Genomic DNA, 27756 nt, shown 5'->3' with positions numbered 1-27756 from the left:
TTCATTGATTGTCATGATTTATATCCTACCTTTATATCCATCAGATCACCTAAGAATTGAAATAAAAATAATAAAACGGTACCTTCAAAGTCATATCAAGTTGGTTCAGACTGGCTCAACAGTATTAACTGTGAGAAGGATCTAGGTGTTCTAACAGACCGCAACATAAGTATGAGCTAGCTGTGTGCTGCTACTGCCAAGAAGGCCGGTGCATTAACAGATTTATTATCTGTAAGCCACCTAGAGTCACTGTGAGCGAGTAGGTGGCTTTATAAATGATCTAAAACAAACAAACAAGGGATAGCATCAAGATCACAAGCTTTATATTGCACCAGTGAGGTCAGACTTGGAATACTGCTTTTGGTCACCACAAAACAAAAAAGATGCTGAGCCCCTAGAACAGGGCTGTCAAACTCCCGGGCTGCGGGCCAGATGTGTCATGTGCTGTCCACGCCCATGCCCGGTTTAGTGAAGGGGAAAAAAGTTCCAATATGTCACATGATGCTGCTGTGATGACGTGAGTTTAACACCCCTGAACTGGAAAGTGTGCAACAAAGATGATAAGGGATCTAGCAGTGGTGGGATTCAAATTTTTTTACTACCAGTTCTGTGGGCGTGGCTTGGTGGGCGTGGCGGGGGAAGGATACTGTAAAATCTCCAGTCAGAGGTGTATTTATCAGTTCTCCGAACTACTCAAAATTTCCACTACCGGTTCTCCAGAACTGATCAGAACCTGCTGAATGCCACCTCTGGGGTCCAGAGGCTAAATTGTATGATGAACCATTGTGGAATTGGATGTGTCTTGCCTATCAAAGAGGATTAGGGAGGACATGAAAGGTGTCTTCCAGTACTTGAGGAGCTGTCATAGACTCTGAACCGTGGGCTGTTCCCTTGCATGAGCCTTGGTGTGGGTCAGTATGGGTTCTGTGAATAAATTGTACCTGGAGCTACATAGGTATTAGAATGTTAGGTTTTCTCTGTACTGGTTTGTTGGATTGCTACTACGGAGATCTTCTTTGCATGAGCTTAATGTTGTTAAATGAAACATTCATTATAAATTGAATGAGCAAGCGAGGGGAGAGGAGAGGAGCAACGGCTGCGGCGTTTAGGAAATGTCATACCATCCGGCAAATTGAGAAGAGTTAACAAACCGGGCAGATTGCTCTTTGAGCAGGTTGGGGCTGCTCTCCGCTGATCTTCGCTCTCTACTGTGGTCTACAGAGGACTAGCAAAGTTCAAAGAGGCGCAGAATAATATTTCATACGAAACATTTCCTGGACGATCGGGCAAAGAGGAAGAGACGACCAGTTTGTTTGGTCACTTCACCCACTTTTACTTCCGATATTCAGTATTCAATACCGAATATGACTGTTTGGATATGTCACCTGTGTCCTCTCCTGTGGGCAGCAACCGCGCTCTGTGTTGTGAAAGGTAAGGAAGTTCTCCCTTTGCTGCCCCACCCCACTCCCCGGCGCCGTTATTTTCCGCCTCCGGGCTCCGATCTTGGCTTGGCTGGCCGAAACGGAGTCGGGTTTCGGCGGGGCCTTCTTACAAACGAGCCTCTCCCTGTGTACAAGAGGTTGTTTGATAGGGGTCCCGTCCGTTTTGGCGACCCAGGCTGCCTCCTCGGATGCCAGGTTAGTCAGGGCACAAACTTTTAAGGGAAAAAAAAAAGAATACAAGTATGTTGTGGGGATTTTATGATGCACCTGAGATGGCATTGACGACAGGGCAAACTTTTTAGTCCTTCCGCTTCTCGAGGACTGAAACGTTCCCAAAGATCAAATCCGGGGGGCACTTACAACTCTAGCACTTCTAACGCCCTCCCCACAGCAGTTCTGGAGGGCCGATTACAAAGCTGAGAATGACAAGAGTCCACTGGAACCACAGCTCACGTTCTGTTACATTGCGTCTTCTACAAGAATCCAAGGATTAGTTTAATAATATGTTACCTGGCAAAATATCCGTGGAATTCTGATCTCTTTTATGGATAGCGATTACTATCAGGTCAATAGGATACCGTTTCTTTGAATGTAGCGGAATTCTGCTTTACTGGCTGTAAAATTAGCCAGACTTGGCCACTGTTGTTCTGTTATTCTATTATCTCAGCACTAATTACACATTACTTGTTCTGCTCTTTATTTTATTTATTTTATTTCAGTGTTTTAATTTTTTATTTTGATCTGTGCCGTAAAAAAATGGTAAGACCACGCGTCCATTTTCTCATGCCTCCCCCCACCCCCCCCAGCAAGGGAGCGTTCAGGGTTGCGGTTCACCCATTGAGGCGCCGACTCCGGAGTGGTGCTACAGTCAAGGGGTGAACCTGCAGGGCCGGCGCCTTGAACGCCCCCCTGCCACCTCTTAGGATCCCCAAGGGGGCCAGCAGAAGGGTGCTAAGAGGCGGCAGGGGGTGGCGCGTCGAACACGCCCGTGGCGGCATGTAAGGTGCCACCGCTTCCGCATTGGGGGCTCCGGCTCCGGAGCAGTGCTACTCAATGGGTGAAACTGCAGGGCCGGCGCCTCGAACACCCCCCTGCCACCTCTTAGCCCCCATCTGCTGGCCCCCTTGGGGACGCTAAGAGGCGGCAGGGGGGCGTTCGAGGTGCCAGCCCTGCAGGTTCACCCATTGACTGTAGTAATGCTCCAGAAACGGTGCCTCGAATGCGGCATCACGTTGGGAAAAGCCACTGCCACCGATTTCCCAAAGTGCCGCCGCTGTCACATTCTGTCTGTCCATCCATCCAAAAGGTCTGTCTGTTTGCCTGCCTGCCTTCCTTCCTGCCTACCTACCTGCCTGCCTGCCTGTCTGTCTGTCTATCAATCCATCCATCCATCCATCCATCCATCCATCCATCCATCCATCCATCCATCCATCCATCCATCCATCCATCCAAAAGGTCTGTCTGTTTGCCTGCCTGCCTGCCTGCCTGCCTTCCTGCCTGCCTACCTACCTGCCTGCCTGCCTGTCTGTCTGTCTATCCATCCATCCATCCATCCATCCATCCATCCATCCATCCATCCATGTTCAAAGCAGGCACATCGGGAAAGTAGAGCAAAGCCAGTCTGAGAGGGAGGGAGGGAAGGAGGGAGGGAGAGAGAGAGAGAAAGAGACAGAAAGAGAGAGACCTGATGCATCAGATTGAATGAGGCCTAGTTTAGACTGAGGCCCTTTTCCACATTGAAACATCTTTGCCAGCACATTGAAACATCTTTGGCTTCTATTAAAGGTTTTGTGGATGAAACATGGCTAAGACTATCAGGAAGCTCTCACATTTTGTTGAGGCTTTAAACAGGATCCATTGGACCAGATCTCCACCCTAAAAATTACTTTTCCCCAATGTATTACAGTGCCAATTCTGAAGAAGGCAAAACCAAAATGTACTGGTAAATTACAAGGAGAACACACACACACACACACACACACACACACACACACACACACACTCCCTTCTAACCCTGCTGGAGCAGGTGATTGGACTAGAATAGATATCTCATTATCTTTCTTCTCCCTCCCTCCCTCCTTCTTTATTTATTTTTCTTTCTGTCCCTTCCTTCCATCCCCCCCTCTTTCTTTGTCCTTTTTTCTTTCTTTCCCTTTTCTCTTTATTTTCTTCCTCTCTTCCTCTCTTTCTTTGTTCTCTCTCTTTCCCCCTCTCAGGCTCATCCCTTTGGATCAGGGATTGCCAAACTTTTGGACCTCAGGGACCGCCAAACTCATAATTTTAAATCCCGGAGACCACTAATATGAATTTTGACTGACGGTGGCTTTCTGGCGTTGGTGGGAGAGAGAGAGAGATCTGATCCAACCTCTCTCTCTCCCTCTCTCTCACACACACAGGCAGGGGCGGGATTTAGACCCCTGATCTAAAGCTGTCAAAACTCCCAAAACTGGTCAAGTAGCTCTGGGGAGGCCAGTCATAAATTAGAACACTTGCTAAACAATGGGTCATTAAGTGAGGACCACTTGTATTAGGTTTGCCAGTCACCTGGCCATGCCCACCCAGTCACATGACCAGCAAGCCACGCTCAACCCAGTCATGTGACCAGCAAACCACACCCTCAAATTAGGCCACACCCACAGAAATTTGAATCCCACCCCTGGGTGGGGGGCACCGAGGATGAGTTTGTAGCACCAAGGGGGCAACGGACCGAAAACGTTTGGAAACCACTGATTTAGAGCAAGCAAAGTGGACTTTCTCTGGGCAATTTAGATAACAGGAACCATGCTGGATCACACCATGTCCAACCAGAAAGCAGTAACACTCTTCCCATCATTGGGTAAAGGGGTTTCAGGGTTTGGTGACCCTAATCTAAACAACAGAGTTGGCAGTGAAACATAAGAAACTTTGTGTCTTTGGTCTTTGTGTCTAGACCAAAGTCACTAAACCTTGAAGCTCAACCCTACCCAATACATACCTACTAACCCTGAAAGCCTAAACCAGTATACAATATATTCCTCTTCCTCCTATTGTCCCCCTCCAACAACTGAAGTTTAAGGCATACTACTTTGGATAATTTGACATTATTTTCATGTGTATATTCTGCCTTTCACTCAGAAATATTCATAGCATTCCCTACTCCTATCCTTCCCTACAACCACTCAGTCATATAGGTTGGTGTAAGAGACAGTGGCAAACACAAAATCCCTCATGGCAACTCGTAAATCATTCCTATGTCTGTTCAGAACCCTGACACCTCACACTAGCTCTGCCATTTTATGTTTAATGCCATTTTATGTTTAAAAATCAAATGAAATAAAATGGTCTTATTTACACTTTATAAAGTGCATTTTTACTGAAGGGAAACTGGGAAAATTGCTTCAAATTGGCTTTCATTATGAAGAACTTCACATTTTAGCTGCAAAAAAAATAATTTAATTTTTTTTATAATAGAAACTTTTTTCAGTTGTTGGTACACAAAGGTTAGATTTATTTAAATCAAAGTAAGTGATGTGTAACATAATCAAGTTAACAAAAAAAGTTCTGTTTTCTGATGCATGTCAAGTGGTTTTTATAATTTTGTTAACTGACTGGTTATTTATTTATATCCTGCCTTTATTATTTTTATAAATAATAATCTAAATAATTAATTAGTTAAGCAGTTAATTATAACTATTATACTTAAAGGACATAATTAAAAAGTTGCCTACCATATGTTTTATCTTGTGCTGTCCAGACAGTTTGGAGTTAATGGGATTTGGGATAGTTAGTTAGGAATTGAGAGCTGTTGAATTGAGAGTTGATAGGATGCCTGATGAACCAATAAAACAGACTTTGTATGGATACTTTGTGGAGTTGCTCTGTCTGCTTTATACCCATCCAGAGCATAATAAGCAGAACATATCTATTATTAAAGGTAAATTGTAAATTAAGAATATCTGATAATTTCTGCTTTAAAACACTAAATTAGATTACATGCTTGAAAATTAATTGCCTAGAAGAGAGGTATCAACACTTCCTTTGTAAAGTTTCAGATTGTTTATAAGCCCCCAAACACTATATGAAAAATAATTTAATTAATATTGCTTTAACTAATAGTATTATTAATAATAAAACAATACTAATAGAAAATAGATAAATTTTACCTTCAGGATTAAGGACTGGTATGAAATTCTACAGAGATCTCAAAAGGATAATTGAGCCCAGTTGACCTTCCACCATTCATCAACACTCTTTTGATCCTCAACCATCTGTCCATTCCCACCCTTGAATAACCACAGCGGCTTTTAGTGGTCAGTACTGACCAGTTTGCAGAACCCAACTAGAATTTAGAAGCAAGGACTAACAGAACACTTCCTAAGACTTTAACACTGATGCCAGTTGTTTTATATGAATTGAGTTCAGGCTTTTCTAGCACATTCTCCATTTTCTTCATCACCCAAGAATTTAGCATTTACAAGAAACATTACATCATTCAAAAGGTTGGACTTCACCAAACAGCTCCAAATTACTGTCTTGGTTTCAAGCTACTGCTCGAATAATGTTTATATGTTGTAACTACAGGTTGGTTTTTCTGATTTATCTAACCTGTTATGAAAGTTCTTTAAAACTGAAAAGTTTGGACATTTATTTTATTTATTTATTTATTTATTTATTTATTTGCCAATTGTTTACAAGATAATAAGTATAAGTGTATACATAGTTGTGAATACATGAAATGGGTACATATAAGAAAAATAAAAGAGGAATAAGAGAAACAATAGGACAGGGACGGTAGGCACGTTGGTGCGCTTATGCACGCCCCCTACAGGCCTCTTAGGAAAGGGGTGAGGTCAATAGTAGACAGTCTAAGGTTAAAGTTTTTGGGGTTTGGGGAAGAAACTACAGAGTCGGGTAGAGTATTCCAGACATTGACCACTCTATTGCTGAAGTCGTATTTCCTGCAATCAAGTTTGGTGCAGTTTACTTTGAGTTTGTATCTGTTGTGTGCTCTTGTGTTGTTATGGTTGAAGCTGAAGTATTCATTGACAGGTAGGACATTGCAATGTATGATTTTATATACCATGCTTAAGTCAGACCGAAGACGGCGTAATTCAAGGTTTTCTAGTTCTAGAATTTCAAGTCTGGTGGCAGACTTGATTATTTCAGATTTAATTTGTTTAGTAGTACAGACTGATGTAATGTGAAGAAAAACGTTTCTCTAAGAAAGAGAAAGTAAATATCTACAGCACATCTTTTCAGTTCAATACATGGATTATACTAGTACTATACTAAACTTGTACTCCCACTAGTACTAGTAGGTCAGGAATGAATCAGAATAATGTTCCTGTGTCAGAAGAAAGAGAAAAGAGAGCAGGAAGTTGTTACAATAATTAGTCCAAGCTGTAACGTTTGTAAAATAAGGAAGTGAAAGTGTATGTGTGGGTGGACCATCTTCTTCAGATGCTAGTCCTGTCCCAAGTGAAGTTTCTTATACCATTTTAGGACTCCTAAGTCAGCAAAGGAGGAAAATAGAACACTTCCTTGGAAAGTAGAAATGGTAGACTGGGGGTTTCCAAATGTGATAGAAGTCCCAGGAGAGAAAGTGAAACTCCAAGGAAGAAGTAGAGAGAGGCTCAAAGTGAAAAATCCTTAAGGGAGTGAGAAATTCCTGAGAGAAAACAGGAGTGAAAAGCCACAGTAGACAAACTTGTTTGTGGGAGTCCTCGGTGCTCTCTGAACTTGGTTATTTTGTTGCAGACATTTCATTTCCCAACTAGGTAACATCATCAATGAATCATCTAAGCAATGATAATGCTACCTATTTAGGTAATAAATCATCTGCAAGAAAACAACCAAGCTCAGAGAACACCAAGGATCCCACAGTTCAACTCTGAGGTACAAATATTCTCTTCTATTGGTACAAACTTGTTTGGTATATTTATGGAATAGTGTGTCATTGTATAGATCTGAGATTTATTTTATTTATTTAATTGCTTACAAGATAATAGGTATAAGTATATACATAGTTATGAATACATGAAATGGGTACATATAAGAAAAATAAAAGGAAAAATAGGACAGGGACAGTAGGCACGTTGGTGCGCTTATGCACGCCCCCTACAGACCTCTTAGGAAAGGGGTGAGGTCAATAGTAGACAGTCTAAGGTTAAAGTTTTTGGGGTTTGGGGAATAAACCACAGAGTCAGGTAGAGTATTCAGGTAGAGTATATAGACTTTCTCAACTGTGCTAATATCAGATACGTAATATGGGTTCCAGACTGATGAGCTGTATTTGAGTATTGGTCTAGCAAATGTTTTGTATGCTCTAGTTATTAGTGTAATATTACCAGGGAAAAAGCTACGTATGATTAGGTTAACAACTCTTAATGCCTTTTTGGCTATGTAGTTACAGTGGGCTCTAGCACTTAGATCATTAGAGATGAGTATTCCAAGGTCCTTTACATAGCTTGGATCATCAACAAGGTCTTGACTATTCAGCTTGTATTTTATTTTCTGATTCTTTTTGCCAATATGTAAGACAGAGCATTTATTTGTTGAGATTTGAAGTTGCCATTTGTTTGACCATTCTGATACATAGTCAAGATCTTTTTGAAGGGTAGCAGTATTGTCTGTGGTATTGAACAACTTTACATCATCAGCGAAGAGAACGCAGTTGCTCTTAATATGATCACAGAGGTCATTTATGTAGAGTATGAAGAGAGTTGATCCTAGAACACTGCCTTGGGGGACACAACTATTGACAGGTACAGAATTTGATAGGACACTCCCAATTTTGACCATTTGTTGTCTGTTTGACAGGAATACTTCTATCCAGTTATGCAGTTGTCCAGAGATACCATAAGATTTTAGTTTTAGTTGTAGTTTGTTGTGTACCACTGAATCAAAGGCTTTACAGAAGTCTATGTAGATTGCGTCTATTGTTTTGCCCTGATCAAGTTGTGTAGTCCATATGTTTTTGCAGTGTAAGAGTTGCAGATTACGGGATAGTTTTTTTCTGAAACCAAATTGTTTATTGGAGAGTATGTTGTTCGTCTCTAAGTGGAGGATAATGGATTGGTTAATAATTGATTCCATAACTTTACAGGTGACGCAGCATAAGGAGATTGGTCTGTAATTTTCAACTAGGCTGGGGTCTCCCTTTTTGAAGATGGGGATGACCGTGGCTTGTGACCATAGGTTAGGCGAGGAGCTGGTCCTGAAAGATTTTTCAAAGATTATACTTAGAGGTTCTGCTATGGCAGTGTCTCAGGGAACAAAATTTCAAAATGGTTTGAAATAATTTTTTTTAAATTATGGTCTATATTACAGTAGTAATATAATGCAGCAGGTTCTTGATGTCTAAAATAGATGATCTACTGTAGGAATGTGGAGTTAAATATCTATTCAGGGGCATAATCAAATGCAAATATGAGACACCAAATATCTCCAGAAAGGAATTCTGAGGAGAAGGCAGCACTTCTGACAAGTCAAGTAGTCGTCTACAAAATGACTTGATTGACATGGTGCACCAAGAGCCTTTTAGAAATCGATGGACAAAATTATTTTAGGCAAAATTGAAGCAGTGTGCAGCAGCAGACAAAAAAGCCAATGCAATTCTAGGTTGCATTAACAAAGGGACAGAATCAAGATCACGTGAAGTATTAGTACCACTTTACAAAGCCCTAGTAACACTTGGAATACTGCATCCAGTTTTGGTCACCACATTATTAAAAAGTGTTGAAGCAGTGGAAAGAGTGCAGAGAACAACAACAAAGATGATTAGGGGGCTGGAGGCTAAAACATATGAAGAACAGTTGCAGGAATTGGATATGTCTAGTCTAGTGAAAAGAAGGACTAGGGGAGACATGATAGCCGTGTTCCAATTTGTGTTCTTTAAGGGGCTACCACCAAGAAGAAGAAAACCTATTTTCCAAAGCAACAGAAGGCAAATCAAGAAACAATGGGTGGAAACTAATTAAGGAGGAAACCAATCTAGAAACAAGGAAAAGTTTTCTCCCAGGGAGAACAATTACTCAGTGGAATGGCTTGCCTTCAGAAGTTGTGGGCGCTCCATCACTAGAGGTTTTTAAGAAGAGACTGGATAGTCACTTGTCTGAGGTGGTATAAGGTTTCCTGCTTGAGCAAGGGATTGGATTAAAAGATCTCCAAGGTCTCTTCCAACTCTGTGATTCTGTTATTATGAATGTACTGTGGAGTAACTTACAGTATTATCTGCAAGGAACATTGGTAGCAATTAAATAATGTCATCTCAAGTGCAGAGTCAAAGAAGCTGACTTTACCATCAGTTCAGATTATTCTGAACTGCAATATTTCAGCTATGTAAACAATTAGTTTAACTAGAAGAGAAAAAGCTGCAAACTAATCAATAGATTCAACTCTAATGACTAAGAAAGATGTAAAATTATTCTTAGGTTATTGTGGACGGTTTATATCTAATTTTTCCACTAAAGAACAAGGTTTCAAATTCTTAACTGAGAAGAGTAAACCTCTAAAGCTTCATTGGATTCCTGAATGCTAAAAAGCCTTCTAAGAGTTTAAAAATTGTTTTCTGTAGTCAGTTTATGTTAAGAACTCCAGACTTTAATCTTCCATTTCTTTTTATGTATCTGATGTGGAATTGGGAGAAATCCTGTTGCCACACTTTGAGATGGGGGTATTCAATTTTGTATTATTATTATTATTATTTAAAAACTCTTACTTAAATAAAAAAGTATTCAGAAAAGAAGGCCTATGCTCTGCAGCAGGAGGTTGAAAGTTTTAAAGTAAATTTTGATACATGTGTATCTATTAAAAATGATGGGATTGTAAATTACTCTAGTCGTAGAATACCAACTATTACTTTAGATTGAAAACATTAAAGACACCAACTGAAGACTTACCTGCTGATGTCTCACACTATAACTGTACAGGTTTGTAATTCAAATCAGTAAGGAGACAACAAAAATTGATGGTTATCTGTTTAGATAGGAAACTGATTCAGAGAATGCTATCTGCAAAACAAGAATCAATGAATTCAGGGGAAGGCTTGGGGAACACACCCTACCCTTCCTAAAAGAAGAGTTATGTGAGAAAATGGAAAACTGATACCTGCTATCCTGTTATGTAAGCACCAAGACTTACAAACTCTACTTCCTTGCTGATAATTATTTGAGAAATAACTGAGTTTTACCAACAGAGAACCTTTCATGTGTAGAGAGAAGTTACAAAATGTATTTTGAAATGGTGAGGGGCTAGAGAAAAGAAAAACAGCTATCCAAATGTGGCTAAATTAAGCAGTCTTGGGCTGCTGAAGCAAGCAATGCATGATTCAGACTTGAATGTAAGGGAGCTGACATAGTAACTGGTACACAAAGAGAAGAATGATATAGCCTGCGATTTGTCTCCCATGCAGAGAGAAGGAGAGGTAGGGAGATCATCTAAAGACATCAGAAAGAAGATGAAAGTTGTGCTAGCTGGTACAGGTTTGTCAGCCAGGTCTTATCTGAAGGCCTTGATTTGGAGAATTTAGAAACAGTTAATGTAAGGGCTCTTTTGAGAAATGGAAAATTGGGATCACCAGCAAAGAGATTATTGTCATCTTCCTGGTGTTTTTAGAGAGGTTTTTTTTTATTATAACAAACTTCCTAATATCTAAATTTAAACAGCTTTAAACTAAATACTAAACCTATGTTATATTGTACTACACTTAACACTAATCAATATGTCTATGCCTCTGGGTTGATCTAGTTCCTAAACAATCCTATGGACTTTTCTGTTGTCCTTTATTGCCTGAATTTATAACATTAATTGGCTTCTGATGCTGCCAGCTACGCTGAACTGCTGCTGGAAACATTAGTAAAACCAGTCTCTCAGTTTGCACTGGGAGGGACCAGGGGGCAGGAGTCTTATCAGCTATTGGCTGGCCTAGATTTTCAGTATCTCTGCAGGAATATTGAGACTGCTGGGTTCTGCTTTCTCTTTCAAATTTCATGCTGTTGATTTGAGGAAGTCTACAGCCTGCTCCTCCCTCAGCCTTAGCTGTCTGCTAAACTGTCACTCTGCCTACCCAACCTTAGGCTGCAAATTCTTCATGTCTGCTCTCCCTTAGGACAGGGGTCCCCAACTCCTGGGCCACAGCCCACTACCAGACTGTGGCCTATTCGAAACCGGGCCATGGGAGAGATGGGTAAGGGCACGCAAAATGCCACTTGTGTGAGTGGAGAGCACTTGCGCTTGTGCACAAAGCTCCAGTCATGTGAGTGGCAGATGCTTGCACAGAGTGGAGTTTCACACGTGAGCACAAGTGCCCTCCGCTTGTGCCTCTTCAAATGAAACTGTGCGTGTGTGCATGCACCTCCATTCAAACATATACCATGCTGGGCCAGGCTGCCAAGCTGAAAAGGTTGAGGATTGATGCCTTAGGAGGCAGTTCTTTCTCCAACACACTTGTGTAACTTTTTGCATCCCGAATAATGTCTTTCTACAATATACAGGTCTATATACAGATTAACAGAGTTGGAAGGGACCTTATAGGTCATCTAGTCCAACCCCCATTTCTGACAAATGGCAGTCCAATCTCTTCTTGAAAGTCTCAAGTGATGACGCTCCTACAACTTCCGAGGTCAAGGTGTTCCATTGGTTGATTGTTCTCACTGTCAGAAAGTTTCTCCTTATTTCCAGGTTAAATTTCTCCTTGTTCAGTTTCCATCCATTATTCCTTGTCTGGCCTACAGGCGCTTTGGAAAATAGCATGACCCTTTCCTCTCTGTGGCAGCCCCTCAAATATTGGAACACTGCTATCATGTCTCTCCTGGTCCTTCTCTTCACTTGACTAGCCATGCCCAGTTCCTGTAACCGTTCTTCAAATGTTTTAGTCTTCAGTCCCCTAACCATCTTGGTTGCTCTTCTCTGCACTCTTTCTAGAGTCTCAACATCTTTTTTATAATGTGGTGACCAAAAACTGGATGCAGTACTCTAAGTGTGGTCTTACTAAGGCTTTATAATGTGGTAACAGTACCTCACTTGATCTTGATTGTATCCCTCTGTTAATGCAATTTAGGATTGCATTTTGGCTACTGCTGCACCACTGTTGGCTCATATTTAATTGGTAAGACACTATGTTTTCCTCCTATTTCTTATTTTTGTCTCTTTTTATGTTCAGCATTTCAGAGTTCTCTGTGTATCCATGATGGCCTTTGTATATTCCTCCCATTTTTACCTCTTGTCAAAATTAGGCAGCTATTGTCTTTTTGGTACCTTCCCATCTTCAGGATTTAAAGCCATTGGAACTGACCTACCTCGCTCTTCTGAAATTCTGTATGCAGACATGAGTCTTCTTAGTACCTCATCTGCTTCATATTACAATTTCTAGACTGCTGGTCTATTCTTTGTAATGCACAGTCTCACACATGTCAGAGCACAACTACTTACTCCCTTTCTGTATTTTTACAATATGCTTAACCTAAAAAAGCATACAATATGATGGATATGATAAGGCCGATTATCACAGGCCGATTATATTCTATTTTTCTATTTCTTTGATTGTAGATTGCAGTAATCGTATATCCATAGTTGGTGTTGAAAGAGAAGATATTGTTTTGGCACCATCAGTTTCAGGCAATGGCAGCCTAACAAGAATTTATTGGAAGAAAGGAGAAGATATAGTGGTTGGCTCCAGGTTCAGTATTCCTTCTGAAAAGGAAAAACAAAGATGGAGTTTTGATGCTTCCTCTGGCAATTTGTCTCTCAAAAACCTTTCAAAGGAGGATACTGGAACTTACACAGCAAAAATTTTCATTAACGAGGAAATGAAAGAAACCTGTTTTGATCTGAAAATACTAGGTAAGCAGCAATATGCTATATCATATACTAAAGAGGTATAAAACATCTATTTTCATTTTAAATTAACATTACATGAATGCTTACATTAGCACAATGTAAAGTAACATGCCATATTCTGTACTGGTGTAATATAATTGTATTAATAGACTTTATAACTATAGAAATGAATATTTGACATAAATGTAAAACCCAAGAGAATTAAAATGGAAGTTTTTCACTTTGGTCAAGACTTTGTGAACTGACCCACTCACTCACATGCACATGATGGTGGTTTAGTGCAGGGGTCACCAACCTTTTGGATCTCAGGGACCACTAAATTCATAATTTTAAATTCCACAGATATGAATAATAATATTCACTAATATAAATCCAGCGTGCCACTCGCTGAAACACCTGGACCAAAAACTCAGAACTGTCCAAAAGCAAATCAATGCTAGTGTACAGAGCAATGGCCAATAGGTCAACAAGTCTCATTGTTCCCAAAGTTCCCAAAGAGAAGTACACCAGGAAAATTAAACCTCAATAGAGTTTAGGAATCAAGAAGACTCCAAAGTCCATAAGCAGAGGTGGTATTCAGCAGGTTCTGACCAGTTCTGGAGAATCGGTAGCGGAAATTTTGAGTAGTTCAGAGAACCGGCAAATAGCACATCTGACTGGCCCCGCCCCCATCTATTCGAGTCCCAGCTGATCGGCTGGTTCTTCTTTTGTTGCTGTGCACAGGAGAATGGAGCTGGAAAGCAGGTTAGTGGGGTGGGGAGAGAATAGGGATTTTGCAGTAACCTTTCCCCAGGAGTGGGGAGGGAATGGAGATTTTACAGTATCCTTCCCCTACCATGCCCACCAAGCCACGCCCACAGAACCAGTAATAAATTTTTTTGAATCCCACCGCACAGTCCAAAGCAAGGCAGGAATTGCAAGGACCAGGAAACACACAGCTAGGAAATGAACACGTTGTTCCCAGCATTGCTTCCATCTATCTGCTGTGCTAAACAGCCAGCTTCTGGTGCATCCCATCAAGAGCGACAAGACAGAAAGCCACTGGAGGAAAAACTGTTCTCGTCTCCATTCCTAACCTGTTCATTAGGTCTGAAATCAATGATTGGCTGGCAGTTTCAGGTTGTTTTTATGGGTTTGGGTTGCAACAGAAGCAGCCTTATACAGAACAGTTGGACATATCTAAAGTTGTGTTTTATCGAATTTAGACACTGCCCATCTCACTCTCTAAATGACTCAGGGCAGTACAGATAAAACCATAAAACCATATAAAAGAGACATAATTAAAAACAGAATTAAAATGAAACCAGTTTCTACCAGGTATTGGTCTTATCTGGTTTCTGAAATACGCATTTCAAGGTAATTACACTGTGGTCTGATAAATGGCAAACATCAATGTTACATTCTGTAATTTGATGATATAAAAATGTTATAACAAAATAATCAAGCCTAAACAAATTGTAATGCGCACTTGAATAACATGTATTTTCTTTTGGTGATTACATCAGATGCCAGGAGTCTATTGAATACATTTTTTACATATAGGTCTAAATTGTTTCCTTCACTAATGGTTGTTTTTTAATGCCCGGCAGATAGTCGTGCAGCTAAATTAAGCCATCTGTGAATGTTTAGGTCTTGGTGCCATCCCAACAGTTCATTAAAAAACAAAATCATATGCAATGAACAATTTTATTTACCTGATGAACAAAGTCTTTGTCCACACAACTTAATAATTTAGAGTTTGAAAGCACTTTGATCAGGAGAGAGAGCTGAAAGACATATTTTTATTTTGAGTAGAAAAATGAGTACCTGTTCTAAGAAGTGTGTGTGTGTGTGTGTGTGTGTGTGTGTGTGTGTGTTTGGCTAAAAACTTAATTTAAAGGAAGCCATAGAAATAGTGTCATGTAAACCTTATACATGTAACTCAAACTTCTATTTTATTTATCACTCTGTCCTTCTCTTGCATCTCCAGTACGGCCTGATATAAATTGCACTGTTAACAATGATACCATTCAATTAAACTGTACATCAGCAAGTCAGGATCTACCCCTGGCATACTCCTGGGATGTCAACGGAAATGAAGAAATAATCTCTGAGAAGAATTCGGTTATTCAGTTTCAGAGGAACTCAAACCATTTTCAGAAAATTACATGTTATGTTGTAGCTTCCAATTCAAACGCCAGCAATTTCATCAATCTGAGTGATTGTATTATACCGGTAGAAGGTAGGCTTGGAGATTTTTATGGTTATAAGTCTTTGCCTTAAAACTGTAATAAATACTGGAAAATTAATTGTTGAACAGTATGGTCAGTAAGTCATGTGACTGCACCCAATTTTATGACCTTTTTTTTGTTGCAGTCATTAAGCAAATCACCACAGTTGTTAAACAAGACATCATGTGCCCATGATTTGTGATTTTCTCTGTAAGCTTGCCCATTGCCTTTCTTGTCGGAAGCCAGCTGGGAAGGTCACAAATGGTGATTTCTATGATTGTGGGATGCTGAAACTGTTGTAAATGTGTGATGATTGCCAAGCACCCAAATCACAATAACGTGGCTGCAGGGATGCTATGACAGTTTGTACGTGCAAGGACCAGTCATAAGTCATTGCTTTCAGCACTGTTGTAATGGTCAGGTTAGATAGTCCTCAATTTATGACCACCATTGAGGACAGGATTTCCATGGTTAAACAAGACAGTTGTTAAGTGAATTGCACCCAACTTCCGTAACTTTTTTGCCCCAGTTTGTTAAGCGGTTGTCAGTTAATCACGAGGTTGTTATGTGAATCTGGCTTCTCCCATTGACATTGCTTGTTGCAAGCTGGCAGGGAAGGTCACAAATGGTGATTACATGACCCTGGGACACTGCAATCAGCATAAATGCATGCTGGTTGCTAAGCACCAACATTTTCAGCATATAGCCGAGGAAATATTGCAATGGATGTAAGCGTGAGGACTGGTGGATGTAAGTGTGAGAACAATCAACCGATGGAACCACGTGCCCTCAGAAGTTGTGGGAGTGCCATCACTTGAGACTTTCAAGAAGAGATTGGACTGCCATTTGTCCGAAATGGTGTAGGGTCTCCCGCTTGGGTGTGGGGTTGGACTAGATGACCGACAAGGTCCCTTCCAACTCTGATTATCTGATAAATCTTGTCTTGAGTCACTTTTTTCAGTGCTGTTGAAAAGTGAATGGTCACTAAATGAATGGTCGTAAGCCAAGGGCTATCTGTTGTCAATGGTTTCTTTTCAGATTTATGAGATGACTGACATTGTGGAGATGTTCAGTCACTAAATATTCATTTCCCACAAAAGCAAAGACAAACTGCTATTTAGGCTAAAAGGAAAAAAAATGAAGAATGTAAGAATCTAAAGTGAAAGGGCACATTAAAAGGGGAGGGGGCTTCATCAAATAACTGAGGCTGTCATTTTGACCTGTTTGCCTCCCTCTTTCACATGGATGCTGTAGAATTGAGGGTCTAAGCTTCAATAGAAAAAAGTATTTCTTAAACCCATGATTTTCTTTTCCAGTCACAGTTTAAAGTATAAAAATTTAAAAGTTTAAAAAGACAAATTAGCAATGAAATCAACGGAATATTTATTTCCAGAGATAACAAATAAAAAGCTGCTTTCACAAAAAGGGAACTGATGATATTCTGAATATACAGAATATATTAATCAGTAGGTAATACTCAAAATATACACATCAACACTGTTATGTGCAGACACATGATAAAACATACAAATATCCTTGAAAACACACATATTCAAAACATGCAAAATATTTCTCTAAGTCCCTATTTTCATGTAAAAGTGATATTACCTTTTTCTTCTTTCTGGAGCAAATTTTCAACTAAAACTCTGGGCTATACTAATATCCATTTACAAAAACTCCCTTTTTATGACTGTCATCCCTTAATTTGGGGAAGAGTTGGGATGACTGGATGGAGTATAATGCAAATACTATATTTTTAAAAGGTAAAAATTAAATATAAGCAATATTTGAAATATATATTCCTGCACAAAGAAATCAACAGAAATGTGACCAATTCTGTTTTGTCCCTCTGTTGAGATATTTGTTCTGTAATATTGAAAATGATATACAATGACAATCTTTTCTAGCAGGAGCCATATAGCTCTCTATCTTTCCATGGCTGTGTGGTTGCTCTTTCAGATTCATAGCTCTTAATGTGTCAGTAAATTAAAATAGTCTTAAGTCAGTAAATAGTCCAAGAAGCAGTGGCATCAATGGGAAAAACCAAAACAGACATGACAAGAGATGTAGCATCACGAAACAAGCCTAGCTCCTTCCTTAAGTACATCAGAGTTATATAAAAATGCTGAGTTTGAATTGTGACATCATAGATTTACCGTATCTTGTCACCTTTTGACATTTGTACAAAATGTCATGCAGAGCATTAGGCATTACTACTAGAGGTGGTATTCAGCAGGTTCTGACCAGTTCTGGAGAACCGGTAGTGGAAATTTTGAGTAGTTCGGAGAACCAGCAAATCCCACCTCTGACTGGACATTTTACAGTATCCTTCCTCTGCCACACCCACCAAGCCACGCCCATAGAACCAGTAGTAAAAAAATGTGAATCCCACCACTGATTACTACACTATATCAATTGTATTAAAGTTGAATTTAAACTTTATATGAATCACTCATCCAGATTTCACTGAAAGAAAGGATAGAACACACACAACAGTGTTACAAAATCCTATAGATATGCACAGTTAACTTTGCTATCAACAATGCATGAATTCTACACACTATTAATGTAAATTTTACAACAGAAAGAACTATCTTATGATGTTTACCAGCCAAAAGAAGCTGTGTATAGAATTTTTCTGTCCAATCTGGAATAAGAGAATAACAGAAATAGGCTCAGAAGTGATGTCTTAATAATATGGCAGTACAGGGAGCCATCAAATTACAACAGTTCATTTAGTGACTGTTTGAGATTACAATGGCACTGAAAAAAGCAATATTTTCCCACTTACAACCATTTCAGCTTCCTCGTGGTCACTTGATCAAAATTTGGCCACTTGGCAACTGTCATGTACTTATGCCAGTTGCAGTGCCCCAGGGTCATGTGAATGTGAATTTTTGACAAGCAAAGTCAAGGGAAGCCAGATTCACTCAACAACCATGGTACTAACTTAGCAACTACGGTGATTCACTTCACAACTTCAAGAAAGGTTGTAAAATGGACAACATTCACTTAACAACAGTCTCGCTTAACAATAGAAAATTTGTTTACAATTCAATTCTGATCATAAGTTGAGGACTACCTGACAACAATTTAGATTCCCTGGAAGACAGGAGGAGGACTCAACACTAAACAGCCCCTTCTAATTCTATGATTGTAGGAGACAATTCTTTGTTTGAATTATCTCATTTCAATTTGTATGTTTGTTTCTTCTATTATTATATAATCTCATTTTCCCTCCTTTTATATGTGTACATTATTGTGTTCATATCTAAATAATTGTTAATTTAATTTTTTGGCATAAGTTGTATTCTGTTGCAATATAATTAATATTTATGTATGTTGTCTGGAAAACTTGAAAGATTCAGTGAAAAAAGCTAAATTTAACATTTTGGGCACATGAACATAAGGCTGTTTTCTGATTTTAGATGACATTCAACATAATATTTTCAAATTTGCTTTTTAAGAACCTGATCAACAATCAAGAAGTAGAATACCATTAATTGCAATGGCAATAATTCCAGTTCTAATGATAGTTTACTGCTACATAAGTAAGTGAATTTTTTGCTTTTACTACTTTTATTACTCCTTTTCTGGAAATAAACATGGAATTCTGAATTTTGTTCTAAGTTCACAGACCCAGACACACACACAGACAGCTAGCAAGCAGAAGAAAAGCTGCTTAATACTGTGTAAATATAGGACAAAGTACTATACTTACAAGCTGTCTGTATACATTTTGTAAACACATTTATCTAGAGTAACCAAGTGCAGATTATGCAATGTATGCCTTAATTCTTAGAATTTAAGTAAATTATTTAAATTTCTGCTACTTTGCTTATACTACAAAAATCTTTCAGTGTTTCACTTCCTTCCCAACTTAGCTTTACCACTGCCTAGATTTCAGAACTGCATTTTCTCTCTGCTGGCTCTTTTCTGCAGATTCTTCTTTGGCTTCAGCTGCCTCAGGTTCCCTCTCGGTTTCTCTCTTTGGCTATAGTGTGTCTGGCTCCCTGCTTCCTTTGCTACGTGTCCCATCTGATCTGCTCTCCTCACAGCAACATCTTCTGTCAAGCTAAAAGAAATCGTCCTTCCTTCTGTCTACCTGCTGTAATTGTTGCTTTTAGTTCTTTCTTTGGAAACCTATTGTTATGAACAGCTTGAAAATAATTCTAAGACTTTTAAACTCCCCTTCCCCTTCTCTGCAAGCACCCATGTGTTTAAACTGGGCAGGTGACAGACCACTGCAGAAGAAAAAAATCTTGACAGTCTCACATAGCATAACAAGCCTCCGAGTTCCCATATTTTCTGGAAATATTTCTATTTAATGTATGCCCTGCCAATGTTTATAACAAGAATTTTACCTAACCCTAACCATTCTTCCAATGTTTTAGCCTCCAGCCCCCTTTGTTCTTTGTTGTTGTTCTCTGCACTCTTTCTTGGTTTTCAACATCTTTTGTGGGGACCAAAACTGGATGCTTAACCACACTTATAATGCTTAACAAGGCATTATAAACCAGTATTAACATTTCACATGATCTTGATTGTATCCATCTGTTGATGCAGCTTAGGATTGCATTGGCTTTTTGGCAGCTGCAGCACACTGCTGGCTCATACTTAAGTGATTGTCTATGGCTCAGTGGTTAATGACACTGAGCTTATCAGTTGATAAGCTGATAGCCTGGGTTCAAAACCAGAGCGCCGTGCAAGGAGGTGAGTTCCCATTCCTGCTCCAGCTCCTGCCCATCTAGCAGTTCAAAGGCATGTAAATGCTAGTAGGTTAATAGTGCCATTTCACTGGGAAGGGTGCTTTTCAGTGGTTCCGTGTGCTTTTGGTGCATACCCATCCTGGCCACATGAGCATGGAAATATATTTGGACAATTCTGGTTCTCTCAGCCAAGAAACGGAGATGAACACTATGCCCTAGAGAGTCAGACATGACTTTTACCACTAGGACTCCAAGATCTCTCTCGCAGTTGCCAGGTTTCATCAATTCTATACCTGCACATTTGGTTTTCTTGCCTAAGTGTAAAACCTTACTTTTCTTTCCATTGAATTTTATTTTATTAGATAGGGCCCAGTGTTCAAATCTATTGAGATCCTTACGGATCTTGGTGTTGGCTATTCCTTCTAGCTTGGTGTCATCTGCAAATTTGATGAATTCCCCTTCTATTCCCTCTAAATCGTTTATGAAAATATTGAATAGTACTGGGCCTAAGACAGAACTTTGGGGTACTCGACTGCTTACTTCCTCCATGTAAATGTATTTCCCTTAAGGACTACATGTTGAGTGTGGTTTGTGAGCCAGTTACAAATCCATATATTGGTGATGCTGTCTATCCCACATTTTTCTAGCTTACCAAGAAGTAGGTTGTGGTCTACTTTGCCAAATGCCTTACTGAAATCCAACTATACTACAATATATCCATAGCATTTCACTGATCCACTAATTTAGTTATTTAGTCAAAGAATGAAATAAGATTTGTTTCACATGATCACTTAGCTTCTAGTTGCTTGATTATCTTTTCCAGTGTCTTCCCAGGTATTGATTTCAGGCTGATTGGGCTGTAGTTTCCTGGATCCATTTTTTTCTCTTTTTTGAAGATGGGAACCACATCAGCTCTTTTCTAGTCCTCTGGTATTTCTCCAGTGCTTTATCTTTGAAAGATATGGTTTAATGGTTCCAAGATCATGTCTACCAGCTCCTTCAGGTCCTGATGCTCTGAACTCATCTAGGGTGGACATGTGTTCTCTTACCATTCTCTTGCCTATTTTAAATTGTATTCCTAGTCTGTCTTTTATGGTTCTGATTTTGGTAGGTTGGGCTATTTTGTGTGTGTGTGTGTGTGTGTGTGTGTGTGTGTGTGAAAACAGATGCAAAGAATGAATTAAGCAGCTCAACTTTCTCCTTGCTGCCCATCACTTCCTTGCCATCTTCTCCCATTAGTGGATTGATTGTTTCCTTGACTTTATGGGTGTCATAAATGGGTGTCAGTTGCACCCATTTCTAGATAAAAAGGTTCTAAGTCATTCATGCCCTGTTCACCTCCAGAATAGGTTATTGAAATGCATGCTATATAGCATCCAGAAGCTTATAGCCAGTGCAAAATGTAGTGGCGTGGACAGTTGTGTGCATTCCTTGATCAGTACACATTACACATCTGCTTTATGAGCTGCATTGACTGCCAGTTTGCTTTCAAGTTCAATTTAAGGTGTTGGCAATACCCTATAAAGCCATACATGGGCTGGGGGTGACTATCTCTCCCCAGTTACATCTACCCATCAGGTCTTGCAGGAGAGGAATTTTATGGCTCCCATCTACCAAGGAATGTCATCTGAGAGGACACAGGAGAGCCTTTCTGCAGCAGCACCTGCTTTTGGGGACATCATTTTCCAAAACATTAGGCTGGCCCCAATCCTGCGTGAAACATACTAATTTTTGAAACATGTAAACATCAACATTAAAAGCGAACTAAAGAGCAAACATTTACTGTATTTTACCATCAGAATTCTCTTTAATAAATACTATTTAATGGTTTATTCTCATTTGGCTCCTTTTGTTTTCTATTAGTGAAGTATCTGAAAACACGGAGAAAAAGAACCTTTAATGAATCAGAATCTGCAGCAAAGAATGCAAGAGGAAATTATAAGGAAGGTAATAAGTTTGTATTTTTGTTGCTTTTGCATAATAACCTCCCCTTGCATAAATATGCTTTTGAGTTTCTTTTGAAATGTTTGCTTTTTTACTTTCATTTGTTAGTGTATTGGAAGGTTCTAAGCATCTTCTAAAACAATTGAATCTTAATCAATCAAACTGTATGCCACTATTCTCTGAATAACCTTCCTTAAAAATTGGAGAGATTGGAGAGAGACCAGAGTCCAAAATAATAGGGTCAAGTACAGGTAGTTTTTGACTTACAACCATAATTGTGCTCAAAATTATGGTGATAAATCATTGTGATTAAAAGTATGGTTAGAGTTTCGAATGGTTCCTTTTTTGTTTTCGCTTTTCCTGTTTGAAAGAGAGTTCTGAGTTGCCAGAATAAGAAAGAAAGTCACTTACTAAATCTGAATTGGAGAGTATGGGAAAAAGAGAAGAACGTGAAGGTGGGGAATGTTGCATCACTGTTCAATAAAGCACAACAGAGAAGAGAATAAATACAGAATGACAAGAGTTGGAAGAGACATTGGAGGTCATCTAATCCAAACAGGAGACTCTATATCATTCCAGACAAGTGACTGTCCAGTCTCTTCTTAAAAACTTCCAGTGATGGAGCATCCACAACTACTGGAGGAAAGCCATTGCGCTGATTAATTGTTCTCCCTGGCACGAAACTTCTCCTTAGTTCTAGGTTGGGTCTCTCCCTGATTAGCTTCTATCCATTACTTCTTGTCTTGCCCTCAGGTGCTTTGGAGAAAAGGCTAATTCCCTTCTTCTTTGTGACAGCTTCTCAAATATTGGGAAACTGCTATCATGTCACCCTAGTCCTCCTTTTCATTTGACTAGACATTCTCAGTTATTGCAACCATTCATGATATGTTTTGGCCTCCAGACCACTAATTCTCTTTGTTGCTGTTCTCTGTACTCTTTCTAAAGTCTCAACATCTTTTTTGTATTATGGTGATCAGAACTGGATTCATTGTTCCAAGTGTGGCCTCAGCAAGGCAGTACTAACACTTCAAGTGATCATAGCATTATACCTCTGTTGATGCCATCTAGGACTGCACTGGCTTTACTGGCAGTTGCAGCACAATGCTAATTCATACTTAAGTAGCTGTCCACTAAGACTCCTAGATCCCTTTCATTGTTGCTGCTGTTGAGCCAAGTACAGTATATTCTATATTCTATTCTATGCATTTGGACTTTTTTGCCTAAGTGTAAAACTTTTCTTTTCTTGTGGCTGAATTGCATTTTTCTGGATAGCCCCAGGGGTGGGATTCTACCAGTTCAGGACCAGTTCTATAGAACCGGTTGTTACGATTCTGCACAGTTCGGAGAACCGGCAAATCATACCACTGGCTGGCCCACCCCCTCCCCACCCACCCCACCCAGGAGTCTTCCCTGAGGCCCAGTCAGGGGTGGTATTCAGAGGGTTGGGGGAAGGCGAAGTGGCCTGAGAGCAGAGCTGAATCTTCCTTAGGATTGAAGCTTCTATTTTTCAGTGCAGACTCAGGCAGAAGATTGCAGAAAGGTAGATCTGGGAGTGAAGCTGTGATTCTGCAAGCAGCTCAATCTGCCTGCCTGCTTTGCCTGATTTGGGGTAAAAGTTGTTCTTTTTAAAATAAAAAAATTCAATCTTTACATATATATTTACAATATTTATATACAAGCCACGCCCAGCCAGTTACATGACCACCAAGCCACACCCACAAATTTGACCATGCCCACAGAAACGGTTGTTAAGAAACTTGAATCCCACCCCTGGATAGGCCCCAGTGTTCAAATCTGTCAAGCTCTTTCTGAATCTTCAGCCTATCATCTGGAGTATTGCCTGTTCCTGCCAGCTTAATATTGCCTGAAAATTTGATGAGTTCTCCTTTTATCCCTTCATCCAAATCATGTTGAAGAGTACTGGCCCTAAGATAGAACCTTGGAGAACTTAACTGCATGCTTCCCTTCATGTAGATGTAGTTTCATTGAGGACTATGCATTGAGTTTGCTACAAACCCATCTCGTGGTGAAGCTATCTGTCCCACATTTGTCTATTTTATCAAGAAATAAGTTGTGGTCTAATTTGTCAAATGCCTTATTGAATCCAAGAACACTTTGTCCACAACATTTCGCTAGTCCACTAAAATTTAAACATTTTTTTCAATACTGCATCCTTTGGTTTTAACTTCAATGTTAACGTTTTGCGACCTGTAATGTTGAAGTGAACTTTAAATGTAATACATCAAATGCAATTCAAATTGCCCTCAAGATATAGTTTGTATTCCACAGAGGGAAGAAGCGAAAGGAATAAAAGGAGAAAAAAAACCCCTCTCAGCTCTTAGTAATTGTGAAAGGGTATCGAAAAGTTGTGAATTCTCAATTACTCACTTTGGGCCCTTTCTTTTAAAAATGTAAAAGCCTTAAAGATTTACATTTTTTTTATTTTAAAAAAATACAAAAGTTCAGTTTTTTTTAAAAAAATAGTTTTATAAATTGCTTTTTATTTTTTGGTAACAAATTGGTTTAATTTTAGTCACTGGATCTCTTTTTTAAAAATATTAAATTTAGTGACTTAAAAAAAATAAAAGAAATAAAAATGTATTTTTATTTAGTTTAATTGAATTAATTTTGAAAACAGTAGAAACCTCATCTTGTGGGAACAATTTTTTTTCAATCCGTTCCTTGTAGCTCTGAGGTAAGTGTATTAGTGTAGCCAATGTATTTTGCCTTCTTGATTTAAGTTTAGTTACATCAGAACCAGATTAAACAATTCCTACTTGTTATTCTTTGTTTCAGAAACTTCTAGGCTTGAATCTTGAAAGGAGACAGAGGTGATTTTTTTTCAAGGATGAAAGGTGACAACACAAAAGTACCTCTGCAGCCTCTGTTCAGTCCAATTCATACATTACCTCATTTTATCAATTTTGCTGAATTGTAATTGGTTTTATGTTGCTTTTCAACTGTTTTTATTTTATTCATATCATGTTCTAATTTATTATGGAATTTTAAATAGCTATGGACTGCTTTATTTATTTCATGACCTCTTTTATGAACCACTGTGAAAACAAACAAGAGACAGTAAGAAAATGAACAAAAGAAAGAAGAGATATAGAATAAACTCAGAATTGTTGTCTCCTTCAAAACCATTGAATCAGCCTAAAATTGCTGAATATTTAGCAACAAAAAGCAAGCAAGCAAACAAACAAAAAACACCAGTGGGTACAGTCAGTAATAAAATAAACCAAGAAGTTCCAATGATGTTTTTAATTGGCTGTGATGTTCTGGAATGGGATTTCAAAACTGAGACTGAGCACACCAGCAAGCTAGATCTTTCTTCCTCTCTGGGAAGAATCCTACCAACTGAATGATTTAACAGCAGAGCTTCACCCTGAGGTTGATAAACCTCTTGCCACCCTCTTCATATTTTTCTAAAGCAGGTCAACTTGAATATTTAAGAAAGGAATAAGTCCATAACAAGACAATGCCTTCTAACTGCACAGACAGTCATTTCTATGTTTGAGCTATTGTCAATAATAAATAAATAATAACATGGATACTTTTTTTTGGGGGGAATCTTTGAAAGAGCTAATCAAAATAATTCAAACAAATCAAAATTGTACATGGGATGGAGCCAGGAGATGGAAGAATTCTGATGTTAAGAATTGGACATGACAACCCCTGCCTGTTTCTTGGTTTCCATGTAACTTTACAAAAGCCACCATCCTTACCATATTTTTTCTGCCTATTTTTAATAGTCCTGAACAGTTCCTCACTCTTTTACACCAATTTGTATATGAGGCTTTGAAGACCAAATTCTTTTATATTTAACCTTTTCATATTTAATGCCTCTTTCTAATATGTTTGCACTAATATTCATAAAGATGTGACTTTTTCAAGAATTATAAAGTATGCCAGAAATGAAACATTTGTATTATTTTTTTTACTAAAGCTCATATGGTTTTTCAGAGATATATGGGTTTTTTTATTTTATAAACATTGCACTGGTTAGCACTGATAGTTTTGAAATTTAAAATGTTTGTAAAGCTGGTTACTAGTTCTCATAATTATGGGAAAAATCTCAAATCTAGGTTTCTGCTGCTCAGGTGCCATGATGAATTGGACAGCAGTTACCTTTTTCCTCCACTGTATTGCTACACTGTTCCCTACAGGATGCACACTTCGCTCTCTAAATGATGCATTGGCTTATGGATGCCAAGTGCCAATTTGACAGGGCAGTGTACTGATTTACTTTATTATCTTAGTCCTCCACCAGTTTAAATGATCACTCATCTTTTGACTATTGTTTAATAATTCAGTAGAAAATGTTTGTCTTTCTTCACTTACTGTATAGCTATTGCAATAATTAATTATGGGTCTGAAGTCAAAAGGACAAGAGAACAGGTTTTTGCATCTGTAATGTGAAAGAACAGCCCAAAATTGGAGTTATTTCAAAGAGGAGAAAGATGAGATTAGACCTTTAAAATCACTTCCAACAATATGATTCCATAAGATAAAAAAGCATGACATAAGAAAGGGAGATATAGACAAATCTCATTATATGGCACCATACCTCTCCATATTTTTGTGCAGGAAACAATACAAATAAAAGAAAAGGAAGGGAGAAAAAATAATTAAAGAAATGACTTTCAAATTTTATTACAGCAGCTACAATTAAAATGGCACTTTGGGTTTTTATTAAGGGATGCTGGTGCTTGGATAGTAATCAATACAGAAATTCTATAAATCTCCCCTCCCCCCCCCATTAACTCTGGGAGTATGAGTGATAGAAAGAGTAGAGGAATAAACAAGCGTGTTTGTGCATACGTGCATAGGTGCAACCAAAAATATAGCAGATATTGAGTCACCATGGTGAACAGGTGGCAATACAAATCTAATAAATAAATAAAAAAGATATCAGAGACATCAAAATTGTTGCAGTTTTTTTTCCCCCAGAAATGATATCTTCAAACAGACCCGAATACAAGGAAATCGGTCCATTGCTCTGGGCAAACTCAGCACTCATTTTTATCTGCACTAATGGAAAGAAAATCAGTGCAATGACTCCAATATGCCATATTTCTTTTCAAAGAAGTTACATGAGCAGGACTGTAAAATGTTAATTCTGACTGTAGTGTAAAAAAGGGGTTTGTTTCTATTAAAATAAATATAAAAGCAACTATAAATAAATGTAAAATAATTATAAAAGCAACAATAAAAACTCAATGGGTGTCTATTTCACTTCAATATACCTGGGATTGAGGTCTTGTTCTTGGAGGCAAATGGTGAAGTTATTATGTAAATGCCACAATTTAAGTACTTGTATCAGATGTTGGTCATTTGGTAGCATTAATCACAGTTACTCCAGTCACATATTTCTGACTATATGCTTAAAATCTTCAGAATGTAAACACCAGAGTATTCTTGGATGTAATCTGCTAGAAAGAAAAGTATAGCCACGGCTGGCTGATTTTGTAGAAGAAAAAATCAGGAAAAAAAAATCATTTCTGCTTAAAAAATATTTTCTGCTAATGGCAAAGTGATATAACCTCTTAACTTAAGAGCAAACCTCTTCAAATATTGTAGGAATCTGAGGAAATGTCTGTATTGTCTTACTGTAGCATGGTGCCAGCTCTT

At 38.7% G+C, this 27756-nt stretch overlaps 1 protein-coding gene across 2 annotated transcripts; it reads left to right on the top strand.

Moving 5' to 3' along the window:
- Window positions 1-1161: 1161 nt before the first annotated feature.
- On the top strand, window positions 1162-27366 carry LOC113417194 (uncharacterized). Of its 2 annotated transcripts, XM_026675445.2 has the most exons (6): window positions 1162-1431; window positions 12969-13262; window positions 15229-15480; window positions 18937-19020; window positions 22042-22125; window positions 24919-27366. In XM_026675445.2, exons 1-6 carry the CDS (start codon window positions 1365-1367, stop codon window positions 24939-24941), a joined length of 804 nt encoding a protein of 267 aa, XP_026531230.2. In that variant the 5' UTR covers window positions 1162-1364; the 3' UTR covers window positions 24942-27366. The 2 variants fall into 2 exon arrangements, with proteins under 2 accessions (XP_026531230.2, XP_087813324.1); XM_087957198.1 differs by lacking the exon at window positions 18937-19020 and having other exon boundaries at window positions 1205-1431.
- Window positions 27367-27756: the final 390 nt, after the last annotated feature.

This window comes from Notechis scutatus, chromosome 2, assembly GCF_049901735.1.
Source record: "Notechis scutatus isolate UNSWTSFEM ecotype Mainland chromosome 2, rNotScu1.2, whole genome shotgun sequence".
Lineage (NCBI taxonomy): Eukaryota > Metazoa > Chordata > Lepidosauria > Squamata > Elapidae > Notechis > Notechis scutatus.
Note: the sequence above shows the minus strand (reverse complement) of the source record. Positions and strands in the feature narration are given on the sequence as shown.